A 17,430-nucleotide genomic window follows, 5' to 3' on the forward strand; every position below is an offset into this window, starting at 1 on the left:
CGTTGCATGATTTCAATGGTTTTGATTTTATTGATCTTCTCCGTGTGCACTCGAGAAGAATGTATTCTCTTGTGGTTGGGTGAGGTTTTCTTTATATGTTTGTTAGGTCTAGTTGGTTGAGACTATTGTTCAAGTCTTATATTTTCTTATTGATCTTCTGTCTAGTTGTTCTATCCATTCTTGAAAATGGTGTATTAAAGTCTCCTAATATTAATGTAGAATTGTTTACTTCTCCCTTCAAATATATTTGTGACATATATTTTGGGACTCTGCTATTAGGTGCATATATGTTTATAATTGTTAATGTCTTTTTGTTGAATTGATGTCTTTATCATTATATAATGACTGTCTCTGTTCTTTGTAATAGTTTTGGACTTAAATTCTATTTTATCTGATATTAGTATAGCCACCGCAACTCTCTTTAGATCCCTACTTGTATGGAATATTTTTTTTCCATCCTTTTGCTTTCAACTTACTTCTTTCAATTTAAGGTGAGTCTCTTGTAAATGGCATATAGGTGGGTCATGATTTTTTTATCCTTTCTGCCAATCTTTGCCTTTTTCCTGGAGAGTTAATTTACTTTTAATGTCACTACTGATAATGCAGGACTTTTTTTCTGCCATTTTGCCATGTAGTCTTTGTAAATCTTATACCTTAATCCTTTTTTGTTCCTCAATTCTTCTGTTAATGCCTACTTTCATATTTCTTTGATTTTTTGGTATGTACTATATTGAGTTCCTTCTCATTTCTGTCTGGATATAGTTTTCATATATTTTCTTTGTGGTTACCATGGGGTTAAAATTTAATATCCTAAATATATAACAGTCATATTTTATTTGATGCTAATTTTTCTTCAATAGTATACACATATAGTGTTCATATACCACTCCATTCTTCTGTCATTAATTTTTACACATATGCATTTTAATACCTGTAAGAAGTTAAAAGTGGAGTTACATACCAAAAATACCACATAATAGTACTGGCATTTATAATTATCCATGTACTTACCTTTATGGAGGTTTTTATTTCTTTATACCACTTCGATTCACCATCTGGTGTCCTTTCCTTTCAGTCTGAAGAACTCTGTTTTTAGCATTGCTTGTAGGGCAGGTCTAGTGGTGATGAACTCCCTCAGCTTTTGTTTATCTGAAAATGTCTTAATCTTGACCTCATTTTAAAAAGACAGTCTTGCTGGATATAAAATTATTGGTTGGAAATTGTTTTCTTTCAGTACTTTACATATGTTGTCTTACTTCCTTTGTGCCGCCATGGTTTGTGATGAGTAATGGGCACTTAATCTTTTTGGGACTCCCTTGTACATAATGTGTTGCTTTTCTCTTGAATTTTTCAGAAGTCTCTCCTTGTCCTTGGTATTCAATAGTTTAACTACCATGTGTTTGGGCATGGTTTGAGTGTATCCTGTTTGGGTTCCTTGTGCTTCTGGAATGTGCGTATTCATGTCTTTTGTTAAGTTCAGGTAGTTTTCTGCCATTAATTATCTGACTATTCCTTCTGACCCTTTCTTTCTTCTTCTTCTGGGACTCCCATAATGTGTACATTGATATGCTTGATGGTCCCACAGGTCTCTTAGTCTCTGTTTTTCTTTAATTGTTTTTATTTATCCTCAGCCTGAATCATTTCAGTTATCTTGTGTTCTAGTTCACTAGTTCTTTCTTCTGTCTGTGCCTATCTGCTGTTGAAATCCTTTAGGGTGTTTTTCATTTCAGTTCTTGTGGTCTTCAACTCCAGTATTCCTGTTTAGTTCCCGTTTAGAATTTCTAGCTTTTTATTCACACTCTCATATTGTTTATTCATTGTTTTCCTGATCTTTAATTCTTTCTCTGTGCTTTCCTGTATCTCCTTGAGCATATTGAGGATTATTTTGCAAAAACCGTTGTCCAGTATGCCCAAAGTCGGGTTTACTTCATTGATGTTTCCCGTATTTTTATCTTGTTCTTTGGGTGAGCTATCATTTCCAGTTTCTCTATTTTCTCATAATCTTTTGTTGCACACTGTACATTTTAATATTTTATAGTGTTAGCTCTGGGGTTTAGTCTCTGAACTGTGTTCCTTAAGTTTGTATCCAGCTAGTGATATGACAGATTTCGTTGAGTGCCGGGAGCTAACAACTAACAGACCAATGCAAAAAAACACCTTTTGTTTTGTTTGCAAATTGGCACTTGATGGATGATCTCATTCAGAGCTTACCTCTCGTTTTAAGAAGATCAGCTTGAGGGTAATTTGAAGTATGGAGTCCTCCCCTTCTTTTCTCAGCCTGGGTCTTGTTCTAGGCTTTGGCTTGCTTGTAGCTTTAGAAATTCTCCTGCTTATAGGAATTGAAATGCCTCCTCCCTGAGAAGTCTACTCTCTCAGGGAGGACTCCTTGAGAAGTCCTCCCTGAGAAGTAGACTTTGCCCTCCTCCTTGGTGCTGTAATGTATAGCTTAAAGTAGGTAATCCTTTCCCCAGGCAACCTCTATTTAATTGTTTTTTATACTGCTTCAGATGTCTGAGGTGCTTCTGCTTGGAAGGCAAGCTCTGGGATGGTGAGTCAGATGATTTTCCTGGTTCATCCTTTTAAGCTGCCTCTGAATAGTTTGGCACTGGCCTATAGGCACCACATTATGTGCATAGGGGTTACTCTGTCCCCTCCAGAACAGACCCAGAAAAGCCAGGGACCCAGAATAGAAGCCGGTTGGCTCCATGCTCACCGGGGAGGGTTAGAGAGAGGGAGCAGCAAGTCATCACAAGCTTCTCCTACCTTGTTTTAAAGCTGCATTTTCTTGATTCACCATTTGCTCAGTTACTGCAACCCTTTAACTGTTTTCTGGAGTTCTGAGGAAGAGGCTCTGTCAGTTTTTGCTAGTTGTTCAAAGATTCTGTTGGTGAATGGCACCCTGCAGAATCTTATGCTGCCATCTTGGTTGACCAGAGGCCTGTCCCCTCCTTTTGAAAATAAAGTTTTATTGGAGTACAGTCATTCTCACTTATTTATGAATTTGCTTTGTCTTTTGTGATTCCACAGACAAGCTGAATAGTTATGACAGATTTTAGGCTTTGTCTATGGCCCACAAAGACTGAAATATTGTCTGGTGCTTTAAGAAAAAGTTTGCCAACCCCTGCTCTAAAGTCGGGTATACATACATTGTTTTAATTACTAATAGATGAAGATGGCATGCTTTTCAGCAAAGCAATTTTATGACAAGTATTAAAGAAGTACATATCAGAATAGTTCTGCTTTTTCTCCTGCCCATTGCATTTTCTGGGTTCATCCTTCGACATGTACATTTTTACTTGGGGTTAGTTTAAGTAATTTGTAAATATTTGAAATATAATGATGTAGAGTTTTCCCTGGACTCAAATCAGTAAATCACATTAGACAGAACATACCAGATGGTATACTGTGGAAGCTCTTCATGTGTTTTCCTTCTCTGGGCTCTATTCCCTAATAGACTGTTGGGTACTTTGCATACCATGATGTTTTCCTATGTCTGTTTTGCCTTTTTATAGCGCTCCCAAATGTGTCAGAAGAAGCAGTGTCTCCCACAAGAGCACGGAACATGAAGGACTTTGAAAATGTAAGTGGAGATACTGAATTATGGACCTAACAAGTCATGTCTGCTGCTGCAGACTCAGGATGGAGTTATACTTCTTGGGAACCGTCTAAGCTGAATGATGCCAGACTTAGGAAAAAATGCCAAATCTTGTGGGCATTTTCTGTGAGACTGTTACACCCAGGCAGTGAGCCCCTTTATACAGAGGCCAGCTATGGGTTCTGATAGGATCAGCAATTTCCAACTCCTGAGGAGTTTGGGGTATTTCTAGTATCCTGAAGGTAAGGATGTTAGCATATCACACAGATGAAGGGAGATAATGTTCTAGTTTGCTAATGCTGCTGGAATGCAAAACACCAGAAGTGTATTGGCTTTTAAAAGGGGGTTTATTTGGTTACACAGTTACAGTCTTATGGCCATAAAGTGTCCATCAACAAAGGGTACCTACACTGGAGAAAGGCCACTGGCATCCGGAAAACCTCTGTTAGTTGGGAAGGCACATGGCTGGCGTCTGCTTGCTCCAGGTTGCTTTTCAAAATGGCGTTCTCTAAAATGTCTGCATTAGCTTCCAACGGTTGTCTTCAAAATGTCTGTCTCAGCTCCAGCTAACTATGAGCTCCTTCTTTCTGAGCTAATGTAGTGCTCCAGTAAACTAAACAAGGCCCACGCTGAATGGGTGGGGCCACGCCTCCATGAAAATTATCCAGAGTTATCAACTACAGTTGGGTGGGTCACATCTCCATGGACACTGAACCAATAGGTTCCAACCCAGTCCACACTAATACGTCTGCCCCCACAAGAATGCATTAAAGAGTATGACTTTTTCTGGGGGACATAAATATACAAACTGGCACAGATAACATTTGTTAAGGGCTTATTGAGTGTAAAGCACATTATTTATGATCCCTATTTAATCTTTGCTACAACTCTTGGGGTGTGTTGTATTATTATCATTTTACAGATAAGGAATCTTAAGACTAGAAGAAGCTCTTTTAAGGTCGTATAATGCTTAAGTGGCAGAATCACTCAATTCAGGTTTTTAATTACTCCAGAGCCATAATTCTTTCCACTGCATTGGGCTACCTCCTTGCATTTTGTAGGCTTCATCATTGTTGCTATTGAATGAAACGTGAGCAGCCTCTACCCAATGCTGTGAGTAATTGAGAATGGATTACTCAGTGATAGATTTGGCTTCAATGTTTAATGACTTCCAGCATTTTGTCTTTATTTGTTAGTGAAGGGGGTTTGTTGTCAAGTAACAGAAAAATAAGGTTATTTTCCCAATTCCAATTCTCCTTAACAAGTTACCTATTCAGTGCTCTCATTTATCATGGGAAGAATTAGATTCTTCTTCATTTGTAACCAGATGAAATCCATTCTCTGCAAGACATGGGAGATATTTATCAGAGAGAAGATGGAGGACGCAGCTAGAAGGATGTTCCACAATTCCGTTTCTCTCCCCAGTTGTCTTTACAGAACAGAGCAGTACTGTCTCTGAATTTAATTTAGAATACTCATTACTGCTAATAGTTATCTGCAAACCACCAGTGACCAACTGAAGAAATGACTTGTTGGATCTCTAATGGAAACAAGTAATTTCTGAGTTTTGAGTTGTTATAATTTCAACTGTACAACTTGATCTGTGTTGTGGGGTCTGAAGCCTCAAACAAATGAGATTTGATTATTCCACATTGGGTATAATTAAAATGTGCTCTACTATTAAATGGTTGTTCCTGTTTTATCCTAAGAGTAATAATAGCTATTGTTTATTGAGCTCTTGCTCTGAGCTGGGCACTTTTAAGTGTTGTGCTCTTTATACACATTAATATTAAAGCAGCTCTGCAAGGTACAGTTATTTCATTTTTGAAGGTCACATTTCTGAATTTTATTTCTGGATGGGAAAATTTAACAGAATTCTAAGATTTTGGTTCCAGCGTTTGATCTGGAAGGAACCTCAGAATGGAATCCAGCCCTCTTTATTATATGTAGAAAAAACTGAGGCTCAGGAATGTGAAGTGATAAAGCTATTCTCAGAGGCTGACTGTGCTACCTAAGGAGCATGGACTCTTGAGACAGATTCTTGTATGTCCACTCCGCTGTGAGATCTTGGCCAGTCCCTTAACTTTGCTATACTTTCCTCATCTTTAAAATGGGGATAATAATAGTGAGGATTAAATGAGTGAATATTTGTGAAACACATACGCCAGCACAGAGTACATTCTATGTGTTAGCTTTTTTCCTTCACTTCTTATTGTTATTGTTGTATTTATTATTATTTTTTTCTACTCTGCCATGTGATTCAGGTTTTCCTTGCTTTGGTTTGTGTGTGTGTGTGTGTTTTGTCTTTTAAACTTTTTATTTTGAAATAATTTCAAACTGACAGGACGGTTGCAAAAATACTGCAAACCCATACGGAGAACTCTAATTTACCCCCCACCCAGATACCAAATCCACCACTTTTAACATTTTGCCCCATTTTTCATATCAGATGTGTTCTTTATGACTTCAGTACTATTTATATTGAAGGTGAGGGAGAGCATTCCATGCCAATAGCTTTTAGGATTTATGTTTTTTTCTTTATGATTATGGTCCTTTGCTGTTAGGTTTTTATGGCATTAATATTTTTTATTGTAGAGTTTTCAAGAGCAAATTATGAGGTTGAAATTGAAGTGGCCATGCTTTTCTTGTTGCCTCCCTTTCAGGTCTTCATAAGTTACTGAAAATTTCCATTTGTCCTGAGGTACTAAATGCATGATCTCTGTAGAGAGGTAATCTGGACTTGCTGTGGGATGCTTACATAGGAAATGCCCTCGGCAGCTAATGCTCATTTTAGAGTCAGCTTGCATATTTAGAGGATGCCAGAATACTTTGTGATTTAAAGAGGAAACTCATGATTCCTCTTATTCCTCTCAGATAACTGATACCTGCATATCAGGAGTGGCCTTTAGCTAGGGTCTAGCAGGGCATAGGTGCCCTTCTGGTTTTGCTCAGAGAGTTCATCCAGTCATCAATAAACATTTTCAAATATATGCTCTGTGCAGGGCTGTCTGCCAGAGGCTAGAGATAGCAGCAGTGTATTAAGACCAGGTAAGACTCCCTGTCAAGAGGCTCACAATCTAGGTGGGAAGATGGATAGGAAAATAGTGCAGCAACAGAGATCAGGATGCTGTGAGGGCACAAAGGAGGGGTTCTGAACCTGACCTGGGGGCTTCAGGGAAGGCTTCCTGCTTGAGTTGTGTCTTCAGGGACAAGTGGGGATAACCCAAGTGAAGAGGACTGGGAGAATATTCCATGCACAAGGACTCACATGTATATCCATAGAGGAAAGCATCCTCGCATGTGATGAGTTCAGGGAACTGTAAGTTCTCTGGCTGGAAGGAGACTGTGTAAGGAGACCGTTGAAGCAGGCAGAGGTCAGATGCTGTAGGTACTTGTATATTACACTGCTTTCTTTGATTTTTGTCCTGAAGATTAAGGGCAGCCAGTAATGGATATTAATCGGGGGAGGGAATTAACAAGAATTGTGCTTTCAGTAGATACGCAGGCTGACAACTGTGAGAAGAATTTGGAGGGGAGTAAGGCCATTGGCAAGACGATCAGTTAAAAGGCTGCTGTGGTACTGCTGTGGGCCAGAAGGAATAGAAATGGATTCTAAAGAGATGCAGTTGAGATGTTTAGAACTGGAGGAGCTCATCTCACCCAGCCCCTTTTTGTGACCCATGGGAACGCTGAGGCCCAAAGAGGAAAAGGGACTTATTCAGGCTTTGAACCCAGGTCTTCTGGCACAATGTATCCTTTCAAGTACATTCTACTGTTCTGTCCAGGAATTTACTCTCACATGTTAAAATCACATGCTTTCTTTTGGGTCTTTAAACTGGTAATCTGTTGTCTAATACCCTCATTAGCTGAGGGTTGATCACCTGTATGGGAGACCATATAGTAGGAAGTTGTAAGTCCGTTTGGTTTTCTTTGGGAATGTGTCTTATTGTTTTTTTCTAATTGATAATGTAGTGGGGGAAAAGATTCAGGAGCTGGTATGGTATATCCAAACTTGTTACCTATTTATCAATGGAAGAGTTCAATTTTGGCCTTCCTGTGACCTGCCTGTATTACTTAACAGAATGATATGGATAGCTTTCCATCTCAATTAATACAGATATATGCATTATTTAATTACTGTATAATATTTCATAAAGACTTGTATTAAAAGGGATGATGGAAACATACTTAATCTCTTATTGTGGGACATTTTAGATCGTAATTTTCACTAATACAAACAAAGCTATGATAAATATTCTTGTACATGTACTTTATTTATTTATTTGAGAAGTTGTGGATTTACAGAAAAATCATGCATAAAACACAGGATTCCCATATACTTCCCTATCACTAGCACCCTGCTTTGATGTGGTACATTTGTTACAACTGATGAGAGTACATTTTATAATTGTAATGTTAACTCTAGTCTATGGTTTAACTTAGGGTTCACTGTGTTGTACAGTTCCAAAAATTCTTTAAAACATTTTATTCTAGTAACATATATACAGTGTACATTTCCCATGTTAATCACATTCAAATATATAATTCAGTGCTGATAAATACTTTCATAATGTTGTGCTACCATCTCCATCACCCATTACCAAAATTTTCCATCATCCCAAATAGAAACTCTGTATATTTTAGGCCTTAACTCCCTTTTCTTTACCCTCACTCTGCCATTGGTAATTTATATTCTAGATTCTGACTGAGTTTGCTGATTCTAATTACTTCATATTGAAGATCATACAATGTTTGTCCTTTTGTGTCTGACTTATCTCACTCAACATTGTATCTGCAAGGTTCATCCGTGTTGTTGCAAGTATCAGAACTTCCTTGCTTTTTATTGCTAAATAATACTCCATTATGTGTATATACCACATTTTATTTATCTGTTCATCTGTCATTGAACGCTTGGGTTGCTTCCATCTTTTGGCAGTTGTAAAAAATGTTGCTGTGAACATGGTGTGCAAATAATCTATTGCAGTTCTTGCTTTCAGTTTTTTTGGTATATACCTAGAAGTGAGATTGCCAGGTCAAATGGTGATTCTGTACTTAACTTTCTGAGGAACTGCCAAACTGTCTTCCACAGCAGCTGCACCATTTTACATTCCCACCAGCAATGGATGAGTCTTCCTATTTCTCCATATCCTTTCCAACACTTGTAATTTTTTTTTTTCTTTCTAAGTAGTAGCCATTCTGTTCTAGTGGGTGTGAAATGGTATCTTGTAGTTTTGATTTGCATTTCTCTGATGACTAATGATGTTGAGCTTCTTTTCACCTGCTTTTTGGCTATTTTTTATATATTCTTTGGACAGATTTCTATTCAAGTCTTTTGCCATTTTGAAGTTGGGTTACTTGTCTTTTTGTTGTTAAGTGGAAGGATTTCTTTATATTTTCTGGATATTAAACCTTTATCAGATAAGTGGTGTGCTGGTTTGAATGTATTATGTCCCCCAGAAAAAGCCATATTCTTTGATGCAATCTTGTGGGGTAGACATATTAGTGGGGATTAAGTTGGAACGTTTGGATTAGGTTGTTTGCATGGAAATGCGCCCCACCCAAATGTAGGTGATAACTCTGATGAGATATTTCCATGGAGGTGTGGCCCCCAATGTTCCCCACCCAACTGTAGGTGATAACTCTGATGAGATATTTCCATGGAGGTATGGCTCCACTCATTCAGGGTGGGCCTTGATCAGTGGAGCCATATAAATGAGCTGACAAAAGAAGGAACTCAATGCAGCTGTGAGTGATGTTTTGCAGAGGAGCTACAGCTAAGAGGGACACTTTGAAGAAAGCACAGAAGCTGCAGATGAGAGACATTTTGAATACAGCTGTTGAAAGCAGACTCTTGCTCCGGAGAAGCTGAGAGAGGACAGATATCCCAAGTGCAACTAAGAGTGACATTTTTGAGGAACTGCAACCTAGAGAGGAACATCCTGGGAGAAAGCCATTTTGAAAGCAGAACTTTGGAGCAGATGCCAGCCACGTGCCTTCCAAGCTAACCGAGGTTTTTCGGACACCATTGGCCATCCTCCAGTGAAGGTACTCGATTGCTCATGTGTTACCTTGGACACTTTATGGCCTTAAGACTGTAACTGTGTAACCAAATAAACCCCTTTTATAAAAGCTAATCCATTTCTGGTGTTTTGCATTCTGGCAGCATTAGCAAACTAGAACATGTGGTTTCCAAATATTTTCTCCCATTGTGAAGGTTGTTGTTTTCCTTTCATAATGAAGTCCTTTGAGGCACAAAGTTTTTACTTTTGATGAGGTCCCATTTATCTGGTTTTTCTTTTGTTACTTGTGCTTTGGTTAGATTTACTCCTAGATATTTGATTCTTTGAGTTGCTCTTGTAAATGGAAATTTGTTCTTGATTTCTTCTCCTGATTGTTCGTTGCTTATGTATAGAAACATTATTGAATTTGGGGTGTTGTTCTTTTACCCTTCCACTCTGCCTAATTCATTTATGAGTTCTAGGAGCTGTGTTGTGGATTTTTGTCAGGATTTTCTGTATATAGCATCATGCCACCTGCAAATAAGCGAATTTTATTTATCCCTTTACAATTTGGATGCCTTTTATTTCTTTTTCTTGCTTAATTGCTTTGGCTAGAACTTCTAGTACAGTGTTGAATGACAGTGGTGACAGTGGGCATCTTTATCTTGTTCCAGATCTTAGAGGGAAAGCTTTTAGTCTCTTACCATTGAGTATGATGTTAGCTGTGGGTTTTTCACATATGCCCTTTATCATATTGAGGATGTTTCCTTCTCTTCCTATTTTTAAAGTGTTTTAATCAAGAAAGGATGCTGGATTTTGTCAGATGCCTTTTCTGCATCAATTGAGGTGATCATATGTATTTTTTCCTTCATTCTGTTAGTGTGGTATATTACATTATTTGTTTTTTTTATGTTGAACCACCTTTGCATCTGGGATAAATATTCCTTGATCATGGTATATAATTCTTTTAATATGCTGTTGAGTTCAGTTTGGGGGTATTATGTGGTGAATGAATTAGGGAGTGTTCCCTCCTCTTCAATTTTTTGGAAGAGTTTCAGCAGGATTGGTGTTAATTTTTCTTGGAATGTTTTGGTGAAATTCCCTTTTGAAGCCATCTGGTCCTGGGCTTTCCTTTGTTGGGAGGTTTGTGATTACTGATTCCATCTCTTTACTAGTTATTTGTTTGTTCAGTTCTGTTTCTTCTTGAGTCAATATAGGTCATTTGGTTAGTTGCTAGGAATTTGTCCGTTTTATGTAGGTTATCTAATTTGTTGGCGTACATTTGTTCATACTATCCTCTTATAGTCCTTGGTAGTCATGTCTCCCTTTTCATTTTGAATTTAGTCATTTGTGTCCTCGCTCTCTTTTTTCCAGGCCAGTCCAGCTAAAGGTTTGTCAATTTTATTTATCTTTTCAAAGAACCAACTTTTTGTTTTGTTGATTCTCTGTTGCTTTTTATTCTTTATTTCTGCTCTAATCTTTATTATTTCCTTCCTTCTGCTTGCTTTGGTTTAATTTCCTCTGTTTTTCCTGGTTCTTCCAGTTTTGAGGTTAGGTCTCTGATTTTTAATTTTTATTTTTTAATGTAAACATTTGGAGCTATAAATTTCCCTCTCTCCACTACCTTTGCTGCATTCCATAAGACTTGCTATGTTGTATTTTCATTTTCCTTTGCCTCAAGATATTTCCCAGTTTCCCTTGTCATTTCTTCTTTAAGCCATTGGTTAAGAATAAATTTTTAAATTTTCAAATATTTGTGAATTTTCCATTTCTTTGTCTGCTATTGATTTCTAGCTTCATTCTATTGTGGTTGGAGAAAATACTTTGTATTATTTCAATATTTTTGAATTTATTGAGATTCCATGGTCTGGTTTTCTTTGCTGATGTTTTCTGGATTTTTATCTTCTTCCTTTGGATGAGCCATCATTTCCAGTTTCTTTGTTTGTCTGGTAATCTTTGCGTTTTATTTTTTAATGTCCTTTTTTTTATTGTGAACTTTAACATATATACGTAACAGTGATAACTTTCAAAGTACCATTTCACAAGTAGTTTGAGAGCAGATTTCAAAGAATGTCATAGGTCACAGTTCCACAACTTCAGCCACTTCTGTTACTGTAAAATATAACATGCATACAGAAGGGTGTCATCTCTTGATGTACAGCTCAACAAGCAGTCACATAGGTAAAAATTGCTATGGGTTACAGTTCCAAAGTTTCAGTTCTTTCCTTATTATGCAATACAAGGTATATAAAGAAAGGTGAAGACCTTCAAGGCACAATTCAATGAGCAGCTGTAGAGTAAATCCCAAAGGATGCTATAGGCTGCAGTTCCACCATGTCATTTACCTCCTTCCAGCCATTCCAACACCCCAGCATCCAAAAATATATATGTATAATTATATAAGGTTTCAGTATTCATAGACCTTTGTTAATTGTTATCTTGTTTGTTGCTACCCCTTCCTCTCACTTAATCTCTTTTTCCATCCTCAGGAGTGTCTAGGCAGTGAGCACCCTAACTTGTTCATATTGAAAGGGCATGTTGACAGTATGGGGAAGGGACTGCATCTTACAGTTGACCTTAAAGAGGCTATTGCCTCTGGGTTTTAGGGCTTGTCTGGTATAGGAACACTCTGGTGGATTTAAGTTTCTGAAAGATAAAACTTAGTGCGTGCATCTTTTTTAGAATCTCAGGTAGGGACCTAGGAATTTGGGGGCTCCTTTTGGTAAGGGCATGGCATACTATGACCATTTCAGATGTCTAGCTGGAACTTGCATAAGAGAAACCTCCACAATAGCCTCTTGATCTCTCAGCCACTGTGATTATCAGCTTGTTATCTTTCTTTTTTTCCCCCTTTTGGTCAAGTAGGCATTTTCAATCCCTTGCTGCCAGGGCCAGGCTCATTCCTGGGAATCATGTCCCATGTTGCCAGGGAGATTCATTCCCCTGGGAGTCGTGTCCCTCATGGCGGGGGTTGAGGAGGGAGGTTAATGAAATTATTTGCCAAGTTGGCTTTAGAGAGAGAAAGGCCACATCTGAGCAAGAAAACAGGTTCCCTGGAAGTGCCTCTTAAGAGGGCTCAGCCTCCCATTTACAACCCTAAATTTCACAAGAGTGAGCCTCAAATCGAGGGCTTGATTTATTAAGTAGTGGGTTCCTAACTTTACTTAATATATATTCTATCCTAAGATACACAGTCAGTTTCTTACATTATTTTCACTTAGTTTGCAATCATCATCACTCTCAATTCTTTGCATTTTAATATTTTAAAATACTAGCTCTTGGATTTATTTCCTGAGAAGTCTGTTTCTTGAGTTTGTAACCAGCTGGTGATATGACAGAGATTTTCTTTATTGTCACCCCTTCCATCAGGAAGGCCCACCCAAGGCAAATGCAAGGTGCATGTTCCTCCCTTTCTTTTCTGGGCCTGTGTCTTGTCCAGGGCTTGTGCTTGCTAGTTGCTTAGCAGTTCCCTTGCTTACAGGAGTTAGAATGTCCTCTCTACTTCCCAGGGGATGGACCTTCTCCCTCTCTCGGGTGTTCTGCTGCATGACTTACATCAGTTAAGCCTTTGCCCCATACTGTCTGTCTCAGTTGTTTCTTACACGACTTTAGTTGTCTCAAGCTGCTTTTGCCTGAAGGGCAGATTCTGGGAGGGAGTGCATGTGGGGAGGAGTTTCCCAATTCAGTCTTTCCCAGCCAGGACAAGGCCAGGGACTCACAAAGGGAGCACCAGTCAGCTCCAAACTGCTTTGGAGAGGAGATGAGGTGGGGGAGGGCCAGGAAGGGTGCCAGGAGCTTCTTCTATGCTCCCCACAGCTGCACTTCCTTGACTTGCCCAGGCAATGCTGCCCTTCAAGTGTCCTCTGTGGCTCTGAGGAAGAGTACAGTCTTTATGTTTTCTCTGCTGTCTTTTTCCAGAGTGGGTTGGTACAATGGTCACCCTCAGAGCCGGGAGGCCAGTGATCTGAATTAGCTAATCAAAAGCCGTGAGCAGTGATTGACCTGTGCGCATCCTGGATCTTGGGAAAGTGGATTTATGTCCCTTTCTGGCACCCTCAGGCTACGTCAGGGGCTGGACCTCACTGATGCTTGCCGTGAGAATTGGGAATTTGTGCCAGTAACCACCACACAGAGAGAGCAATTTTCCTAATTTACCGTCCTCTTTCTTCCAACTTTTCTGGATTCTGTACAGTGTTCTCCTGGACTTCTGAGTTTTGAAATAGTTGATTCAGACAGCTCCTGCCTGTTTAATAGTTGTTCTGGTGGAAGGCTGATTCCTGGAGCTTCCGACTCTGCCTGTATTCCCACAGTCCTCCCCTTGTACATGTATTTTTTTTTTTTTTATCATCATTTTATTGAGATATATTCACATACCACGCAGTCATACAAAACAAATCGTACTTTCGATTGTTTACAGTACCATTACATAGTTGTACATTCATCACCTAAATCAATCCCTGACACCTTCATTAGCACACACACAAAAATAACAAGAATAATAATTAGAGTGAAAAAGAGCAATTGAAGTAAAAAAGAACACTGGGTACCTTTGTTTGTTTCCTTCCCCTATTTTTCTACTCATCCATCCATAAACTAGACAAAGTGGAGTGTGGTCCTTATGGCTTTCCCAATCCCATTGTCACCCCTCATAAGCTACATTTTTATACAACTGTCTTCGAGATTCAAGGGTTCTGGGTTGTAGTTTGATAGTTTCAGGTATTCACCACCAGCTACCCCAATTCTTTAGAACCTAAAAAGGGTTGTCTAAAGTGTGCATAAGAGTGCCCTCCAGAGTGACCTCTCGGCTCGTTTTGGAATCTCTCTGCCACTGAAGCTTATTTCATTTCCTTTCACATCCCCCTTTTGGTCAAGAAGATGTTCTCCGTCCCACGATGCCGGGTCTACATTCCTCCCCGGGAGTCATATTCCACGTTGCCAGGGAGATTCACTCCCCTGGGTGTCTGATCCCAGTTAGGGGGGAGGGCAGTGATTTCACCTTTCAAGTTGGCTTAGCCAGAGAGAGAGGGCCACATCTGAGCAACAAAGAGGCATTCAGGAGGAGACTCTTAGGCACAAATATAGGGAGGCCTAGCCTCTCCTTTGCAGCAACCGTCTTCCCAAGGGTAAAACTTATGGTAGAGGGCTCAACCTATCAAACCACCAGTCCCCTATGTCTGTGGTCATGTTAGCAACCATGGAGGTGGGTTAGGCGAATACCCCTGCACTCTCCACAGGCTCCTCAAGGGGGCACTACATCTTTTTTTTTTTTCCTTGTTTTTCTTTCTTTCTTTTTTTTTTTTTTAACTTTCCCTTCTTTTTTAAATCAACTGTATGAAAAAAAAAGTTAAAAAGAAAACAAACATACAATAAAAGAACATTTCAAAGAGACCATAACAAGGGAGTAAGAAAAAGACAACTAACCTAAGATAACTGCTTAACTTCCAACATGTTCCTACTTTACCCCAAGAAAGTTACATAATATAGCAACATTTCAGTGAACTTGTTCCTACTACATCCATCAGAAATTAACAGACCATAGTCATTTCTGGGCATCCCCAGAACGTTAAATAGCTTATCTGTTCTTCTTGGATTATTGTTCCCCCTTCCTTAATTGCTCTCTACTGCTAGTTCCCCTACATTCTACATTATAAACCATTTGTTTTACATTTTTCAAAGTTCACATTAGTGGTAGCATATAATATTTCTCTTTTTGTGCCTGTACATGTATTTTTAATAGTTATGTGATTATTTCCTTTGAGTAGATTCCTAGAAATGTGATTTCTGGGTTTTAAAGGTTTTAATTTTAATTAATATGCAACAGAATTGATAGTATATAGTAGTATTTGTAGTATCTAGTGGTTTTCCCTCTAAGGAATTCAGAAAATCCTTTTCCAGCTGTGGCTGAAACAATTGTCTACATGTTTTTCCCACCTGTGTCCCTATTTATCCTTGTCCTTTGCTCTTCTTGGATGCTGGTGTACTTGTATCAAGGCCCTTGTTCCTATTTATTGAAAATTCTTTGTCTTGGCTGATACAATTGGTCAAATTGAGTGTTTTTATCAGCGGCATGATAAAGAGGTTTGCATCTTCAAATTTGCTTTGTGGCATCTATGTTGTGAGTTACAGTTCATGAAGATAAAGCTCCTTCCCTCTGATCTGTGTGGCCCTGAAGCTTTCAGAATCACCATGGTATGTGGATATTATATGTACTTGACAAGAATTTCCAGAATTGGGTTTTAGGTCTGGCTTTGCCACTTACTGACCTATGAGTTTGTTTAGGTCACTTCCATAACATCATCTGTAGAGTGGGGCTAATACTGTCTTCCATTCAGAATTATGAGGATTAATAAGAGTTATGGTATGGAAAGCACCAAGCATGGTCCCTGGCACATAATGACTACTCGGCAAATTCAGGTATCCACTCTAATCTGCAGATTGTGTGTACTACAGCCAGCTGCCCCTGAGGGGCCCACCAGTTTTCAGTTTCTGCTGACTCTTCTGTGGTGTTTCTCTGATCTGGAAAAAACTGACTTCTTTCCATGGCCCATGAAACCCTGCCCTGCATGATCCTGCCTTCCTATCTCTCCATGCTTAGCATGTGTCTCTCCCCTTGTATGCCGTACTCTGCCATGTAGACTGCTCTCATTCAGCCACACCAAGCTCATTCCTATAGCAGGGCCTTTGTGCATGCTCCCACCTCTGCCTGAACAGTCTTTCTCCCTGTCCTTGAATAGCAGGTTCCTTGATCTTTATGTCTTAGATTCACTGTGACCTTGTTAGAGAGGCCATCCCTAACACCCTCCTTCAAATCACTAGGAACCCCATTAGTCTGTCTTGTAGCAAGCACTCAGCACCCTGTCTTCCATCATGGATCTTGTTACTGTTTGAAATTATATATACTCTCTGTGTAGTTGTTTAACAGGTATCTCTGTCTCTTCTATGCTGTCCCTAGTACTCAACAATGAACCTAACAGATGGTAGTCACTGAATAAATATTTGTTAATAGAATGTATGGCTTTCTGTAAGATGCTAAGCCTCTAAGTTTTGATTGCTTTATTTGTAAAATGGGAAAAATAATCTTTATCCCATAGGGTTGTGGTGAGAATTAAATAACATGTTAGGACAGTGATTGGTATGCCATATTTTCTGTGAATGGGGATTGCTGTTGCTGCTATTGCTAATAAAGTAGCTAGAGACAGCTTAGCTAGAGGGAGATGTAGTTTGTAATCAGGGTGGGGACTTGCAGAGCCAGTCACAGGAGAGTAAGTAGTAGTGAGGGCACCATGAGGCTAGAATGGGAGAACAAGGGATGAACTTAGACCAAGGTAGGAGAGCAAGAACCATTTGAGATCTAGGTAAAGGGAAGTGGTTGAGGCCTACGAGTAGCCGGTAGAGGGAATGTTAATAGCCACCTCTCTGTGGTGCTGGCTCTGCTCAAGATGGGGCCTGACAGCTCCAAGGGCCTTTGCAGAGTCAAGTACTTGGTATGCCTGATGGATTTAAGTATAGTGGTTCATCTGTGTAGTTGGATGGCTTCCTCCTTAATGGATTAAACACTCTGCATTCTCTTACCTCGACAAATCCTCCTCATGCTCTCCAGAAACCCGGCCTGATGGCAGGCTGGGTGGTGTAAATTTTTACAATCTTTTTGAAGGCCATTTGGAAAGAGATTTTGATAGTCATGACAAAAATATTACTCTTGAGCCCAATAATCCATTTTTGTCTGAAATTTATCCTAAGAAAACAACTCAGTGGCAGGAAAAAAACTTTGTGCACAAAGGTGTTGGTTGCTGTATTGTGTGTAATTGTGAAAGATTGGAAACGAAGGCAGTTAAG

General features: G+C 39.2%; 1 protein-coding gene across 9 annotated transcripts in view; it reads left to right on the top strand.

Moving 5' to 3' along the window:
* CDK5RAP2 (CDK5 regulatory subunit associated protein 2) overlaps window positions 1–17,430 on the top strand; it is a 218,220-nt gene that overhangs the window by 13,536 nt on the left and 187,254 nt on the right. For 7 of the 9 annotated variants that reach the window (XM_037850920.1, XM_037850926.1, XM_037850923.1 and 4 more), the window contains one exon: window positions 3,513–3,580. The exons of 1 other annotated variant lie outside the window; for it this stretch is intronic. In XM_037850920.1, coding sequence (XP_037706848.1) covers window positions 3,513–3,580 — 68 coding nt within the window. Of the gene's footprint in view, window positions 1–3,512; window positions 3,581–9,622; window positions 9,641–17,430 lie in introns of those variants that run through there. One more of the 9 variants, XM_037850928.1, reaches the window with a different exon arrangement.

Source organism: Choloepus didactylus, chromosome 10 (genome assembly GCF_015220235.1).
Source record: "Choloepus didactylus isolate mChoDid1 chromosome 10, mChoDid1.pri, whole genome shotgun sequence".
NCBI lineage: Eukaryota > Metazoa > Chordata > Mammalia > Pilosa > Megalonychidae > Choloepus > Choloepus didactylus.